General features: G+C 39.7%; 1 protein-coding gene across 1 annotated transcript in view; it reads right to left on the reverse strand.

Annotated features, from left to right (window-relative positions):
- The window catches only part of LOC107122141 (inactive carboxypeptidase-like protein X2), a gene marked incomplete at its 3' end in the record, with an annotated part of 80,668 nt that overhangs the window by 1,795 nt on the left and 65,155 nt on the right, over positions 1-13,718 (reverse strand). The window contains exon 12 of the mRNA XM_015425172.1: positions 9,900-10,039. Within this exon, the coding sequence (XP_015280658.1) occupies positions 9,900-10,039 (140 nt within the window). The remainder of the gene's footprint in view (positions 1-9,899; positions 10,040-13,718) is intronic.

A 13,718-nucleotide genomic window follows, 5' to 3' on the forward strand; every position in this document is an offset into this window, starting at 1 on the left:
TAGTATAATCCCCAATCAAGTAGAGCTAGTCCACCTCTTTCTTTCTTATCTATAAGAAGTGTTCTATTGATTCATGGGGTTTTTTGCATGCCAAATAAATTTTCTAGTGCAGTGATCCATGTCTTCAAGGAATTTAGTATTTTTAGTATGGGTATACATTGTGCTATGAAGAGAAATCGTGGGAGGATATTCATTATTATGGTAGCAATTCTTCCCACAAAGGAAATATGTAAATCGTGCCATTTTTAGGTCTTTTTTATTTCTTCTAATAAAGCTAGGTAGTTATTTTTATATAGATTATTATTATTATTTGTTACTAATACACCTAAATATTTAGTTTTATTTACCACTTGAATGTTTGAAATTGTTTGCATTTTAATTATCTCTTCTTTAGAACAATTTTTCGTCAAGATCTTAGTTTTATTCAAATTAATCGTTAAGCCTGCCACTTGACTATAGTTTTGTATTTCATTCAGCAGGTATGGCATGGATGTTATCGGATCTTCAAGAATAAACACCAAATTATCAGCAAATGCCTGCAATTTATCGTGTTCCCATTTTATTTTTGTACCAATTATTCTCTTATTTTCTCCCACTAATTCATTTAGCATATCTATCCTGAAAATCAAAAGTAGAGGGGATAATGGGCATCCCTGTCTAGTTCCTTTTTGTATAGCTATATTTTGAGTTAATTCTCCATTTATAACTATATTTGCATATTGTTCTTTATATATAGCTAAAATTGATTTTAGAAATTTTACGCCGCAATCCCATATATCTAGTTTTTGTATTAAGTAATCCCAATTTACATTATCTAAGGCTTTCTCCGCATCTAGGAAAACTAGTGCTATTTGTTTCCCTGGATTCTGTTCATAATATTCTAACATATTGACTATAATTCTTATATTATTTTTAATTTGTCTTTTTGGGAGAAAGCCTGATTGATCTCTATGAATAATTTCTGCCATAATCCTTTTAAACCTGTTAGCTAAGATTGTTGCAAAGATCTTATAGTCTATGTTCAAAAGTGAAATAGGTCTATAGTTTTTGATTTCATCTCCATCTGAATCTGGTTTCCGTATTAAGGTTATTAGGGCTTCATTCCATGAATTCGGTGCTTTTCCTCTTATCATGATATTATTAATCAGATCTTTAAACATAAATGATATTTCATCTTCTATGGTTTTATAAACTTCAGCTGTTATTGCGTCTGGACCTGGTGATTTCTTTATTTTTTGCTTTCTAATTGCCTCCACTAGTTCGCACATTGAAACTTTTTCATTCAAAATTTTTCTCTGTTCATCTGTAAATTTACCTTTGTTATGTTTAAATAAAAAAATCTTTAAGCTCTTGTTTATTTTGTGGTGTTTGTTTATATAAATTTCTGTAGAAATTTTCTACTATATTTTTTAATTCTTGTGTTTTATATTTTATTTCTTGATTTTCATTTTTTAACAATGGAATAATTCTTTTTTCCCTTTCTTTTCTAAGTTTATAAGCCAACCATCATGAGGGTTTATTCGCATTATCAAAATGTGTATAGCTTTAGTGTATTCAATTTTGTTTGCTATTTCTTGTGTCATCCACAAATTAATTCGGTGCTGGATTAGTTTGATCCTTGTTCTTATTTCATTTGCGTCTCCTTTATTCTTACTAATATCTTCTACTCTTTTAAGTTCTTTTGTTAATTATTTTAAATTATCCGTTTTTTCCTCCAAGCTTCTTGGTTTATGAATAATTCCCTTATATAGGCTTTTAGTGTGTCCCAAATGGTGTTCAGTGTTACATCCTCACTTTTGTTTATTTTAATAAATTTTTATTTTTTGGTTAATTTTTTTAACAAAATTTTGGTCCCTCAGTAACCCTGAATTCATTCTCCACCTTGCGATTTTATATGTTCCTTGTAAAGAGAACCATACAGGGTTATGGTCCACAAAGGTGTTTGGCAAAATTTCAACTTCTAAAACATTTTTATCACATTCGTATTTATCCATATCATGTCAATTCTGGACCATGATTTATGTCTATGAGAAAAATAGGTATAGTCTTTTTTTTTGTGGATTTCTTGTTCTCCATAAATCTATAAGGTTAAATTCTTCTGCTAGGTTTAAGAAATTTTTAGATAATATTGTTCCTGCTTTTAAAATGTTTTTTTTTTAATTTTCCTTCTATCTTCCTTAGCATCCAAAACCATGTTGAAATCTACTACCAGACATAAATTTTCTGAATCTTCCCTTAAAATAAAGTTTTTTAAAAAATGAAAAGAATTTCTCTTGATTTTGATTTGGGGAGAACTGGATAGTTTAGTGGGGTGCTTGAATTGGCCCTGTTGGGGTTGGCACTGGCAGTGTCAAAAAGACAATCAACCCTGATTATCTATGGGAAGTAACAAGAGATAACAATGAAAGTAACAGTGGGCTGAGGGGAGGGTTGCTGAATATCAGAAAAAGGTGAGAGGGGACATGATGCTGATTACAAATGTACCTGTGAACAGTGATGTCTAAGATTAGGTACTGAAAGCTATCTTGAAAACCACTTCCCAACCTTTATTTAATAAGATGATACATGAACTAGAAGCTACTTCCTGTATCACTTTTAGAAATACACCTCTGGACAAGATGCATGGAAATATAACATGCATTTGACACCCAAATAACTTCTACAGTTATATATGTGAGTTTTTTCAGAAAGGGATGCATAAGCTTCTATTCCCTTGAGATCCTCCAGAAATTACCTTGTCTTGTTTTCTAAAATGGAACTATAGTTATTAGGGAACCTCCACCATGTGCTGCTTTCTGCCACTTCCATTTCCTTTATTTCACATGCATTTCTCTCACTCCTCTGTGTAACTGATGTATACATATGCAGAGATAAAACACTACAAAAAAGCAATTCCAACATAAACATATGTTCAGTTGTGTAAATGGTCTTTTGTGTAGTGTTTTAACAATGCAAGGAACATGATATAATGATACATATGATCCCACCAATGTTGCTATTCTGCAGTGTTTTACACATTTGTGTGCTGATAATGCTGGAAGGGAAATATGCATATGAACAGAAGAAACTGCGATTTGTGGCAAATTCTACATGATCCAATTCAAAAATTAATTTTACACATTCTCATATTTATACCTGAATTGGGGAGGAGAGGAACACACTCCTAAAAGAATGATAATAGAAAGGAAAGGGGAATATCTGCTCATTTAAACTGTTTCCATATTACATTTCTTCCCATACGCCTAAAGCAATGAGAGATAACACAGAGAACCCCTGATCCTGCCCCACTTAAATTGTTTATTGTGGCTATGTCTTAATATCATCTGCCAGATGTTTACCTTTCCTGTTTCCTGTGACTGGGGCTTGACCTAGATTTTCCTCCTCACTTCGACTTATTAGGAGAGCTAAAAGGCATTTAATCATAAGGCATCTTGAATATATGTATGCAAACAGAATCAGTTATATTTCTCTATGAATAATGTAAGCTTTGAAATAGCACTGTTAACATAATACCAACCTCAGAGGCATGAAAAGCTATTAAATCTACTTGTTCATTCTTACAGCTACTCTGGTTATCTAGATTTGTGGGATCCAGATAAAACAACTAAAGCAAAAATTAACTGCTTCATATTTATTTAAAGATTTTTTTATCATCTATGACATGCTCTGAACTGTTAACATGCATTTTACTTGTAGCAACTGAAACAGTCTGATTTAAAATTATCTGCCATTGTTTCTGGAGGATAAGGCCTCCTTCCTTTGTGCCAAAAAACTATTGACACAATCCAAATACAGATAATGATTGGAAACCCATCTGGGAAAGAATCATGCACAGTTCAAATGCACCAAACAGAAGATTGGTCAGTCATCTGATTGTTTTAGTATTTATGATGTTGTTAGCCGCCCTGAGCTACTGGATAGGGCGGGATAAAAATCGCATAAATAAATAAAATAAATAAATAAATCTGAGATCACAGGGATTGAGTGGAGGACAGGCAAACTCTAGAGAAGAAATGTTGCTCAAATAAATTATTCTTCTGCTCTTTATCAGTTTGCTGAATGCTGAACAGTCTTATATGGAAAAGGGGTTCAAACTTTCAGTGACTAGCAAGCTTGTATCCTAAGGAAAATCAAATTGATTTTTCATGAATTTAGATTTAATATAGAAAGGCCTATACTTACTGAGTGAGAAACTTCCCATGTTGATATATTTTTCATAGATATTTTGACTGACAGATATACTCAACTTTGAGTTCCAAAGGTGGCAAACAATAAAAACATTAAAGAAAGCTTAAACAGGCACATATTTACAAAACACAGAAACATGAATGGGGAAGAGGGTTAATGAGAATAAGTGAGAGAATACCAAGTAGAACAGAAAGTCTTCACTTGCTACCAGAAGACAATGATAAAAGGGGACAGACGAAGCTCCCTGAGGAGGGAATTTTAGTGCAACAACTGATAAGAACCTCTTGGATTGCCACACAGATGGTGGGATATCCTCAGATGGTGGAAGAACGAAAGATGACTGCAGTGATTCAGTAGGTTCATATGGGAGCAGACTGTCTTTAAGGTGTACTGGCCCAAGCAATACTGGGCTTTAAAAGTTAATACTGGCCCCTTAAATTGGGGTTGGGAGCAAATTGGGAGCCAGTGTTGGCAGAATAAAACTGGAGTGATGTAGTCATCCTTACCAAAGCTGTCCCCAGGTTCCCAGTACATGGTTTCCACATTCTTAGGATCTTCTAGAAATTGATAGAGCTGAGTATCACCCACATATTGGTGACAACCCAGCCTAAATCTCTCGATGACCTCTCTCAGTGGCTTCACGTACATCTTTAAAAAGAATAGGGGATGAGGTGGAACCTTGCAGGAACCCATAAATCAGAGGCCAAGGGCCAAGCAGCAGTCCTTCAGCACTACCCTCTGAAACCTGCCTTCCAAATAGGACTGAAACCACCACAGAATGACAGTTCCTAGTCCTAACCCTGAAAGATGGTCCAGCAAGATACCATGATGATTGGTATTATAAGCTGCTGAAAGGTCCAGGACAATCAACAGGATCAGATCTCCCAATCCATCTCCTGGCTTAGGTAATTCACGAGGGCAGCTAAAGCTGTTTCAGTCCCGAAATCAGGCCAACCCATCAAAAATGATCTAAACAATCTGCTTCACCCAATTATCTTTGTGTTGTCCAACCACCACCGAATCAATTGTTTTGCTCAAGAATGGTGTATTTGAGACTAGACAATAGTTATCCAAGTCTCCTTGATTCAGAGTGATGATGATGATAAAATTACTGTTCCATCAACCTATCGCTTCTGAACAGCTGTACAAGAAGCCACAACTGATAGAAATTTGGCTATGATCAGAGTGATGTGTTTTCTTTTTTGTCTCTCAGAAGCCACATCACCCTAGCAGGGGTTGACACAGAGAACAAATCTTCAAAAAAGATAATCAGCTCATTTCTGTACTCTGAATGGATATAGCAATCAATTACTGCCCCACAGGCATAACCTTTCTGAGTATGGTTGCTTTACATAGCATCCACTGCTAACTGTTGAGGGTAGCATATGTAGATGTCGAAAGGTAAAAGTATTCCTATATTTTGAAACAGATTTTTCACATAATCTGGCATCCTTTTGGAAGGTGGAATTCCAGCTGCAGTTGAGGAGCAGGTATGTCTGGATTAGGGATGGGCACAAACTGGGAAAATGTAGTTTGTGATAGTTTGTGGTTCATGGTGTGCCCGGTTCGTGAACCACAAACCATCACAAACTTTTAAGAGCCAAACTGATTCTGTTCATGAGGTTTGTGATGTGGTATAGTGGCCCCCAGCAAGCTAGAGAAACCAAACTTCCAAGGATTCTCCAGTTGAATCTCCTCTATCTGCCCTTTAAGTTTGGTGAGCATTGGATTTATGGGGTCTGATTTATGGCCCCCCAAAGAAGGTGCCCCATCATCCAATGGAGAAAATACAGCAAAGGGGGGGGGAAGCAACAGAAGACCAGCAGAACAGAATCAAAGTCCCAGAGAATCTCTGCAGTAGAAACTGAAGGTGGGGGACATTTTTGCAAGCCCAGCTGAACCAGTGCAATATGCCCAGCAGAGCCAGTGCCACTGTGGCACTGCAAACCCAACAGGACTAAGGTCAAGCCAGAGAATCTCTGCAGTAGAAATTGAAGGTATGGGTTGCATGTTTTCAAGCTCAGCAGAACCAGTGCCACTGTGGCAGTACAAATCTAACAGGACTAAGGTTAAGCCAAAGAATCTGTGCAGTAGAAACTGAAGGCAGTGGTGGGCATTTTTGCAAGCCCAGCAGAACCACTGCAATGTACAAAGTGCCCAGTGGTACCAACACAATCAAAGAGTGCCCAGCAGAATCCAGTTCCATTGTGGTAATGCCAGCTCAACAGGACTGATTTCTAGCACTGATTTCTAGTGGGGGGGGGGCTGCAAGCCCAGCAGTACCAGTGCAGTATACTAGTGCGCAGTAGAACCCAGTGCCATTGTGGTAATGACAGCTCCACAGGACTGATGTGAAGTACAGAATCAAGATCCAAGGATGGGGGGATTGCAAGCCCAGCAGAACCAGTTCAGTGTACAGAATGCCTGGCAGACCCCAGGGCCAATATGGCACTTCAAGTTTAGAAGGACTGATTTCAAAGCAAAGTGACAAGAAATCCAAGCAAGGGGGAGGGTTTTTGCAAGCCAAGCACAACCAGTTACAATGTGCAGAATACCCAGCAGAACCCAGAGCCCATTACAAGTGTAAAAGGACTGATCTCAAAACACAGAGTCACAAAACCAAGCAAGTGGGGTGGGAGTTTGCAAGCTCTGTGCAAGAAAAAGGGAACACAAAGGAAGCCTGGCAAAGGGTGGGGGACTGTCTTGAAACTGACATGACTAGTTTGAAACCAGACTGGAAAATTCCATGCCCCTGTTGCTTTGAAGTTTGGTAAACATTTTGTTTGAGTGGAGACTGTCTGTCTGGAAATGTATCCATTCATAAAGGGGCACAAACCTTCACGAAAGTTTGAGGAAAGTTTGTGCCAGTCAACCTGACAGGAACTTCAGTTCATGAACCATGAAACGGCCAAAATACACCACAAACTTTAGTTTGTGAGCCCATAAATGCCTATCCCTATTCTGGAGTAGTGCTTAAATAATCACGCTTCTCAATGCATTCTTCCACTGTATTGAAAAGTTCTTTGATGTTCCACTAATAGATCATATTTGGAGATATCTTGTGATAATGTAGTTTGGAGTCCAGCAATTTGTCCCAGGCAGTCTAATATTTATACTGTTTTACCAAATACAGGAGTCCCTCAGAGGAAGTAGGTCTTAAAAATTTTGAGCTTCCATTAGAGAGCTTTGATCCAAGCTTGACCTTTGAGGGATTTCAGGCTGAATTCAGCCCATAGTGGAACTCCCAACACACATTTAGGGACTCCAGAGATCGATTGTAGAAATTCCAGCAATAGGTTATCCAAATCTTCATTAACTATTTCAGTCCAAATTGCAGCTTCATATAATAATTGAGCAGCAACTTTAGCCTTAAAAGTGGTGAGGGCAGCAGTAATACATGGAGAGCCAGAGCTGAAAAAGAACTGAGTAATAGCACTGGCAGAGTTGTTTGCCAGTCTGACAGCAGCTGCTAAATGTGCCTTCCAGGACAGGTTTGATTGAAAGGTAACACCAAGATAACTAAAAGTGTCAACCTGCTTAAATTCCTGATCTAATATAGGCCATCTATAGTGTTTCTTAGCACCGCTTCCTCTAAAAAGCAACACCTTTGGTTAATCCCTCCATATGGCACTAACAAGCAAACAGCTTTAAAAGTTTAAGGAGACTGAGATACAACCTAGATAGGACAGCTGTTGTTATCAGCATAAAGGAATGTAGATAATTAGAAGTTAGCGAGATATGGCGGCTGACATTAATCTTTAGTGAGAAATTGAACCATACCATTTATATAAAGGTTGAAAAGAACTGGGGCCAAGATACAGCCCTGTTTAACGCCTTTACTGAGGACAATTGATTTGGTTAGCTGTCCCCTTTGTCCAAACTTAATCTGAGCTGTAGCACAATCATACAGCTATTGAATCAGAAATAATAAACATCCATTGATGTTGCTTTGAGTTTTCCCCACAAACGTTGCCTTGGGAATTGGTGATTCAGAATAGATTTCTTTAGGAATGCACACACGGCGGCACCTGTTTCAAGGCAGGGGTGGATTAGCCCATGTAGGCTAGGCCAGCCCAGTGGTGAAAAGGGTGCCACCCAGCTGAGCACTGTGGCTCACAGGGAAGGCACACCCAGCTAAGAACCACACAGCATGGGGAAGGCAGTACCTGGCCAAACTCTGTGTGGTTGCTGGCTGGCTGGGTAGTCAGGCTAGTCCTTTCTGCCTCCCTCTCTCTTTTGGAGAGCAGGGCCACGGTCACAGGTGGGGCCCTTTCCAAGGCCGTTTATTCCAGTGTGCCTCTGGTAACTCCCCCTTTCAAGAACGCTTTAATGTCTCCTGGACCCAGTCCCCCCCCCCAGACTTAAGCATCCAAGAAAGGTTACCATTTTAAAAAAGAAAGACTGTAAAGGGTTCCTGTTGGTACAGAGGGAACTGAGGTAAGGAAACTGTAGGAAATACCATCATACACCCACTCCACTACCACTATGAATGCCTCTGTGGCGAATCATTCCTGTGTGGAAGCAGCCTAGGAAAGATGCTCCGGATGCCCATGATCAAAACAGACTGTTATCATAGAACTTGGCATCAGCATGAAACATTTTTTATTGTACTGTATTGATATTTTTGCATTTGTGTTTGTGTGCCCATGCCTAGAAGTTATGGTGACCTCTGGCAGTTTCTCCTGGGGCATGGAGGAGAAGTGGTTTGATGGCCTGCCTCTGGCCTCCTGGCCTTGGTATTCTCTGGAGGTCTCCCATCCAAATACTTGCCAGGGTTAGCCCTGCTTAGCTTCCGGGTATCCAGGTCAGGGCCAGCAAAAAAAAAAATTTTTTTTGAAGATGTTTGCCATGTAGTATGGCAGGTCCATAGTTATGATGGGGCTCTTGAGGGCTCCGCCCCTATCTTAAAGGCACAGCCCCACAATTTTTTTTCCTGCAAATGTTTTTTTCAATTATTTTAAAACATTTTTAAAGGTGTACACTCCTTTAAGCAGAGTGGGGTGCTGTAGTTGACTAATTCCTGCACTGAACAAGGGGGTTAGAGTAGGTGACCTCTTGGAACCCTTCTAACTCTGTGTCAAGAAATTGGTCTCATTTAAAAGAGTTTTTCTCCCTAAGTATTAGCTTCCTTGAGTACAGAAGTCATCACCCCCATCTGCTGGCTTGTTATAAGAATTGTTGCTTAGGTTGGCAGAAGTAATTAACTTGCAGCAGCTGAGAATTGGCATCTAAAGTGGTTAACAGCTTGCAGTTATGAGTTCTATCCTGGTAACAGCTTTCTATTGGCTAAATGACTTTCCTTTCTGCACTAAGAACTGCACAGTCCCACCAGAAAAAAAATTTGCCCCACAAGCCACAAAATTCTGGCTATGGGCCTGCAGTATGGACTGCTGGATGTATGTTGTGTGTTTTTTCAGAACTGGTGCAAATACTTCTATTTGGTCAGGGTTCCTTGCTGAGCTTCTTTATGCCTGACTCATAACTGGCTACAGTTAAATGAGTGTGTGTCAGGTTGGCTCTCAGGTCTCTGCTAGTTTCCAGTTCTGACTAAACTTCTAGTTACTTTCCCAAGACTTCGTTTTCTAAGACAATCTCATTTGGCCAGGATTGGAGAACAATGAAGGGCCAGTAACCAAACCTAAACCACCCAGGTTAAAGAGAAGGAATTTGTCATAGATAGATTCATACAGGCAAAGTGTTCGATTTCATACCTGCTCCATGAAAACAATGAGGGATTCTCGGTTGTTTTCCCACTCTTCTGGTAATTCACTTTCATGAGGATATTTATCACAGCCGACATATATAGATAGCTCAAAACAATTTGTATGTAGATAGCTAAAGTCATTTATACCTGCCAATGCAATAAAAAGATAAATAAAAATGAATTGAATAAAACCCACTACTTTTATTGAATCTAGGGACCAGACAAGATCATTTTTAATACTCAAATTGTCCTAATACTCCACTTAAAATGAATGCAATTAAAAAGCTTTTTGGGGAAAATGCAGATATTTTATAAAGACATCAATAATTTAATTAAAATGAACTCATACAACATTGTGCCAATACAAGTGTTATGAAGGTGAAATATTAAATTAGGGTCTAAAATATGGCTATGAAACTTTCTTTCCTTTTAATATCTGAAGACTTATTTTCAGTTTTCCACTATTTAAAGCAGCCGTACAATGAGTACAATAACAATATGTATGCATAATGAATGCAAATCTAACCAAAACGACAGTACTTTTCTTCTTCACAGCATTGATCTGAAACTCAAGAACCATTTTTCTCTGATGTGGAAGATTCTGAAAACCGGAGCCAGCTCCAAATGCAACAACCAAACTAGTCAAAAATACTGACAACAATGTATCCAATCTAATAATGATATTTTCAACATTAAGAGATAAGCTCTCCCCTAAATACTTAAAGTTATGTGTGGAAGTCCTTGTGACAGTTTTGTAGTTTTGAGCAACTACTGAAAATCTGGCTCTGAAACAACTTTAATACGTAAGCTACTTTTCATAGGAAAAAGCAGCTTCATAAGAAGAATTTGAATGTACTGGTAATGGTGGAAAGGCCACCTTTTATCCATTCTAAGTCGCTCCCCTGTCTCTGTATGTGAGCAGATGTATGTTTAGACCTCTGTTAGAATAAAACAGTTTGCTGATGGTTTGGAGCAGACAACAGTAGGTGGGGAAAGGGTTAAGACCCTCCCATAAATGATACTCCACTCAAAATCCCCATGAAAAGCAGCTGCATTTAACTCCACACTTGGTCATATTTCTTTTTTATTTCAGTAACAGCCATAATTATACAAATATTCATGACACATTTCATTGACAATGGTATAATCATGGGTCAACCCAGTTCTGTGGCCCTGCTACCTTACCTGGTTTTATGGAAAGATGAGCCTCAGCTGAAATAATATCTGTATTAAGCTCATTCCAGATAGAAGCTTTTTAAAACAGACATCTGGAAATTTACCCTGGCTTTGTGTTCAGGCATCTGTTGACTACTACAGGATCTGGATCAACTCCCCAAACACTTGGATTCTAAGGTGGAAGTGATTAAAAATATAGTTTCCCCTAGTTTGATGAGCCTTTGATTCAATTGGATCTAGGCCTGCCTTTACTTTCAAAGTGGATCACTGTAGCCCACACCTACAGAGCTCAAGGGTCACTCACCTCATTAATAAATTACTGTTGTATTCTAATAAAGTGTATTTCCCCAGAAACATTAAATTTACACATTCGTTTATTCATACTCTTTATAGAAATACAAAAAAATAATTGAAGAGAAGATCAAATGAATGAAATATTTGCCTGTCTGTGCAGGTTTTCTTGTCTGGGGATAGAAGTGTTTTGTTTATTAGCAAACTGAATTTCAAACTATAGGAGAGGTTTTATGCTTAGGGACAAATGAAGCTGAACAATTCATTTACTTCATACTGGCTAAAAATGAAAGAAAAAATGGGTGCAACTAATATGTTTTGAGTGATGAGAATGAAAAAAATTGCCTTACTGCTTCAGTCAAATATTTAATGAGTCCAAAAGTACCTTCTGCATTCTGTGTAGGAGGATTATGTAACGTTAAGTTTGTTGATGGGGAAAGACTAAAATTTCAGAGCACTGCTGCAATATACTGCTGTGTTCTAGCCTTTCATTCTACAAGTTCCCGAACATTTTTGCCCACTAGTCATATTCTGAGTGAATATTTTGCAAAAGGTAAATTACGTACTAAGTTTTAACAAGCTTCTTAAAAAAGAAAAAAGAATGGCCAACCATGACAAAGCAAAGTGACATTGTTTCTGTCTTTCATATCCACCCAAACATATCAAGGGAAAATCTTGCTTGCTGTTCACATCCAATTTTAAATACTACAGTAATGTCCAAAGCTCCATGCATACAATGACCTCCTCTTTTGTCTATGACGGAAAATGTCCTGCTTACGTAGAAGAGAACAAGCAAACCACAGCAGAGCCAAATAATACACAGGAGTGAATTAATATGGTTTCCTTCTGGTTATTCAAGTTTTTTTTAATTATTAAAGGATATCTTACCAAGTTAACATGGTACTTGAACTAATTTTGCCCTAGAGAAAAAAAGCATTTGGTATTTTGGAAATCAAAGCAACTTTTATTTTCCCAGTTCTCACTACTCTACCAAATGTTCTTGTTTAGGGCTGCCATTCACTTGTGGAGGCAGGGGGTCCCTCACTGCCAGCAGGTGGTTCCCTGCTGCTGCTAAGCTGGCTGGTGAGGGGGAGATGGCAGGAAGTAAGGGAACATTGGCAGCATCCCAATGTGCTGACGTTGCTCCCCATGTGCTGGAAGTGCCATCAGTGCATCGCTGGGGGATGTTCTGGTTAAATCATAGAGTTTTGCGCACATGCCAAACTATCCCTGTTTTTGCACTGATGTCACTTCCAGCAGCATGGGGAGTGATATCAGCACGGCACTGGTAACATCATTACTTCACCAATGAGGACCCCACCACTGGCTGACAACTCTATCCCTGCTCTAGACATGTAGCAAAATGAGGTGATGGAATTCATGCAGGATGATAAGCAGCCCTGGACCCAGGAATTTTTTGGAGGGCCCCCCATTAAATCCCCGCTTTTATGGTTTTAGAACCCTATTGCCTGTAGCCCCCACAGTGAAATGCCTGCTTCTAGCCCCCTCCCTCCCTTCCTTCTGGAGAGGACTTGCTTCACTTCCTGCTCCAACACGTCATCTCCAGTGCAAAGCAGCCAATGATCACCAGCGTGATCTCTGGGTTGAGCCCCCCAACCAAGGTGACCCCCTCCCCAATTCAATCATTTGCATGCCAGCCTGGGCTGCTACATAAAGCGAGGGAGATTCTAGCAGTGAAAGTGACTTCATTTCACCCTGGGAAGCCTATTCCCAATCCACCGACTTTAGCTGCTAGCTCTGATCAGCCATGCTTCAGAAGTCCAAATGATGGCCAAGAGGGAGGGAGGGAGGGAGGGAAACCCAAGTTGGATTTCCTCACTCCTAATCCCCATAATGCAGGAAAAAGGGGAGGCAGGAAGGATCAGTCCTGGATCTCTGTGGCGGGTCTCCTCTTAGTCCCTGTTTCACAGTCACCAAAGGAAGCTGACAAGGCTTGCGTTGGAGCCTCTAGCAATGGATGGATGGATGGATGGATGGCTGCCCCAAAAGAGAGGAGTGGGATATGCCTGCTGATGAGTGAGTACAGCGAGAGCCAGGAGGGTGACAGGAAGCTTGGCTCTTACAAACTGTTGGTAACAATGGCGAGTGTGGCTGCTGCAGCAGCTTCCACTGCCTTCACCACTCACTGGAGACCCATCTTGTCCCCCCCTTCCTCGCTCCTCCTCTTCCTTTAGGGCTGAGGGTTTCGGGGGCTCCTCTGCTGCTGCTGCTTCTCCCCCCCTTTTCAGTTGTAGCTCCGATGGCCAAGGCTGGTGGGGGGGTTAAGCCCCTGTAGCTTCCATGCCCTTCTTCCCAGTCACTGGGCCAGGCCTCAGACCCTTGCTTGGGAGGCCAGGAG

Source organism: Gekko japonicus, unplaced genomic scaffold, assembly GCF_001447785.1.
Source record: "Gekko japonicus isolate JY-2015 unplaced genomic scaffold, Gekko_japonicus_V1.1 scaffold4519, whole genome shotgun sequence".
Classification (NCBI taxonomy): domain Eukaryota; kingdom Metazoa; phylum Chordata; class Lepidosauria; order Squamata; family Gekkonidae; genus Gekko; species Gekko japonicus.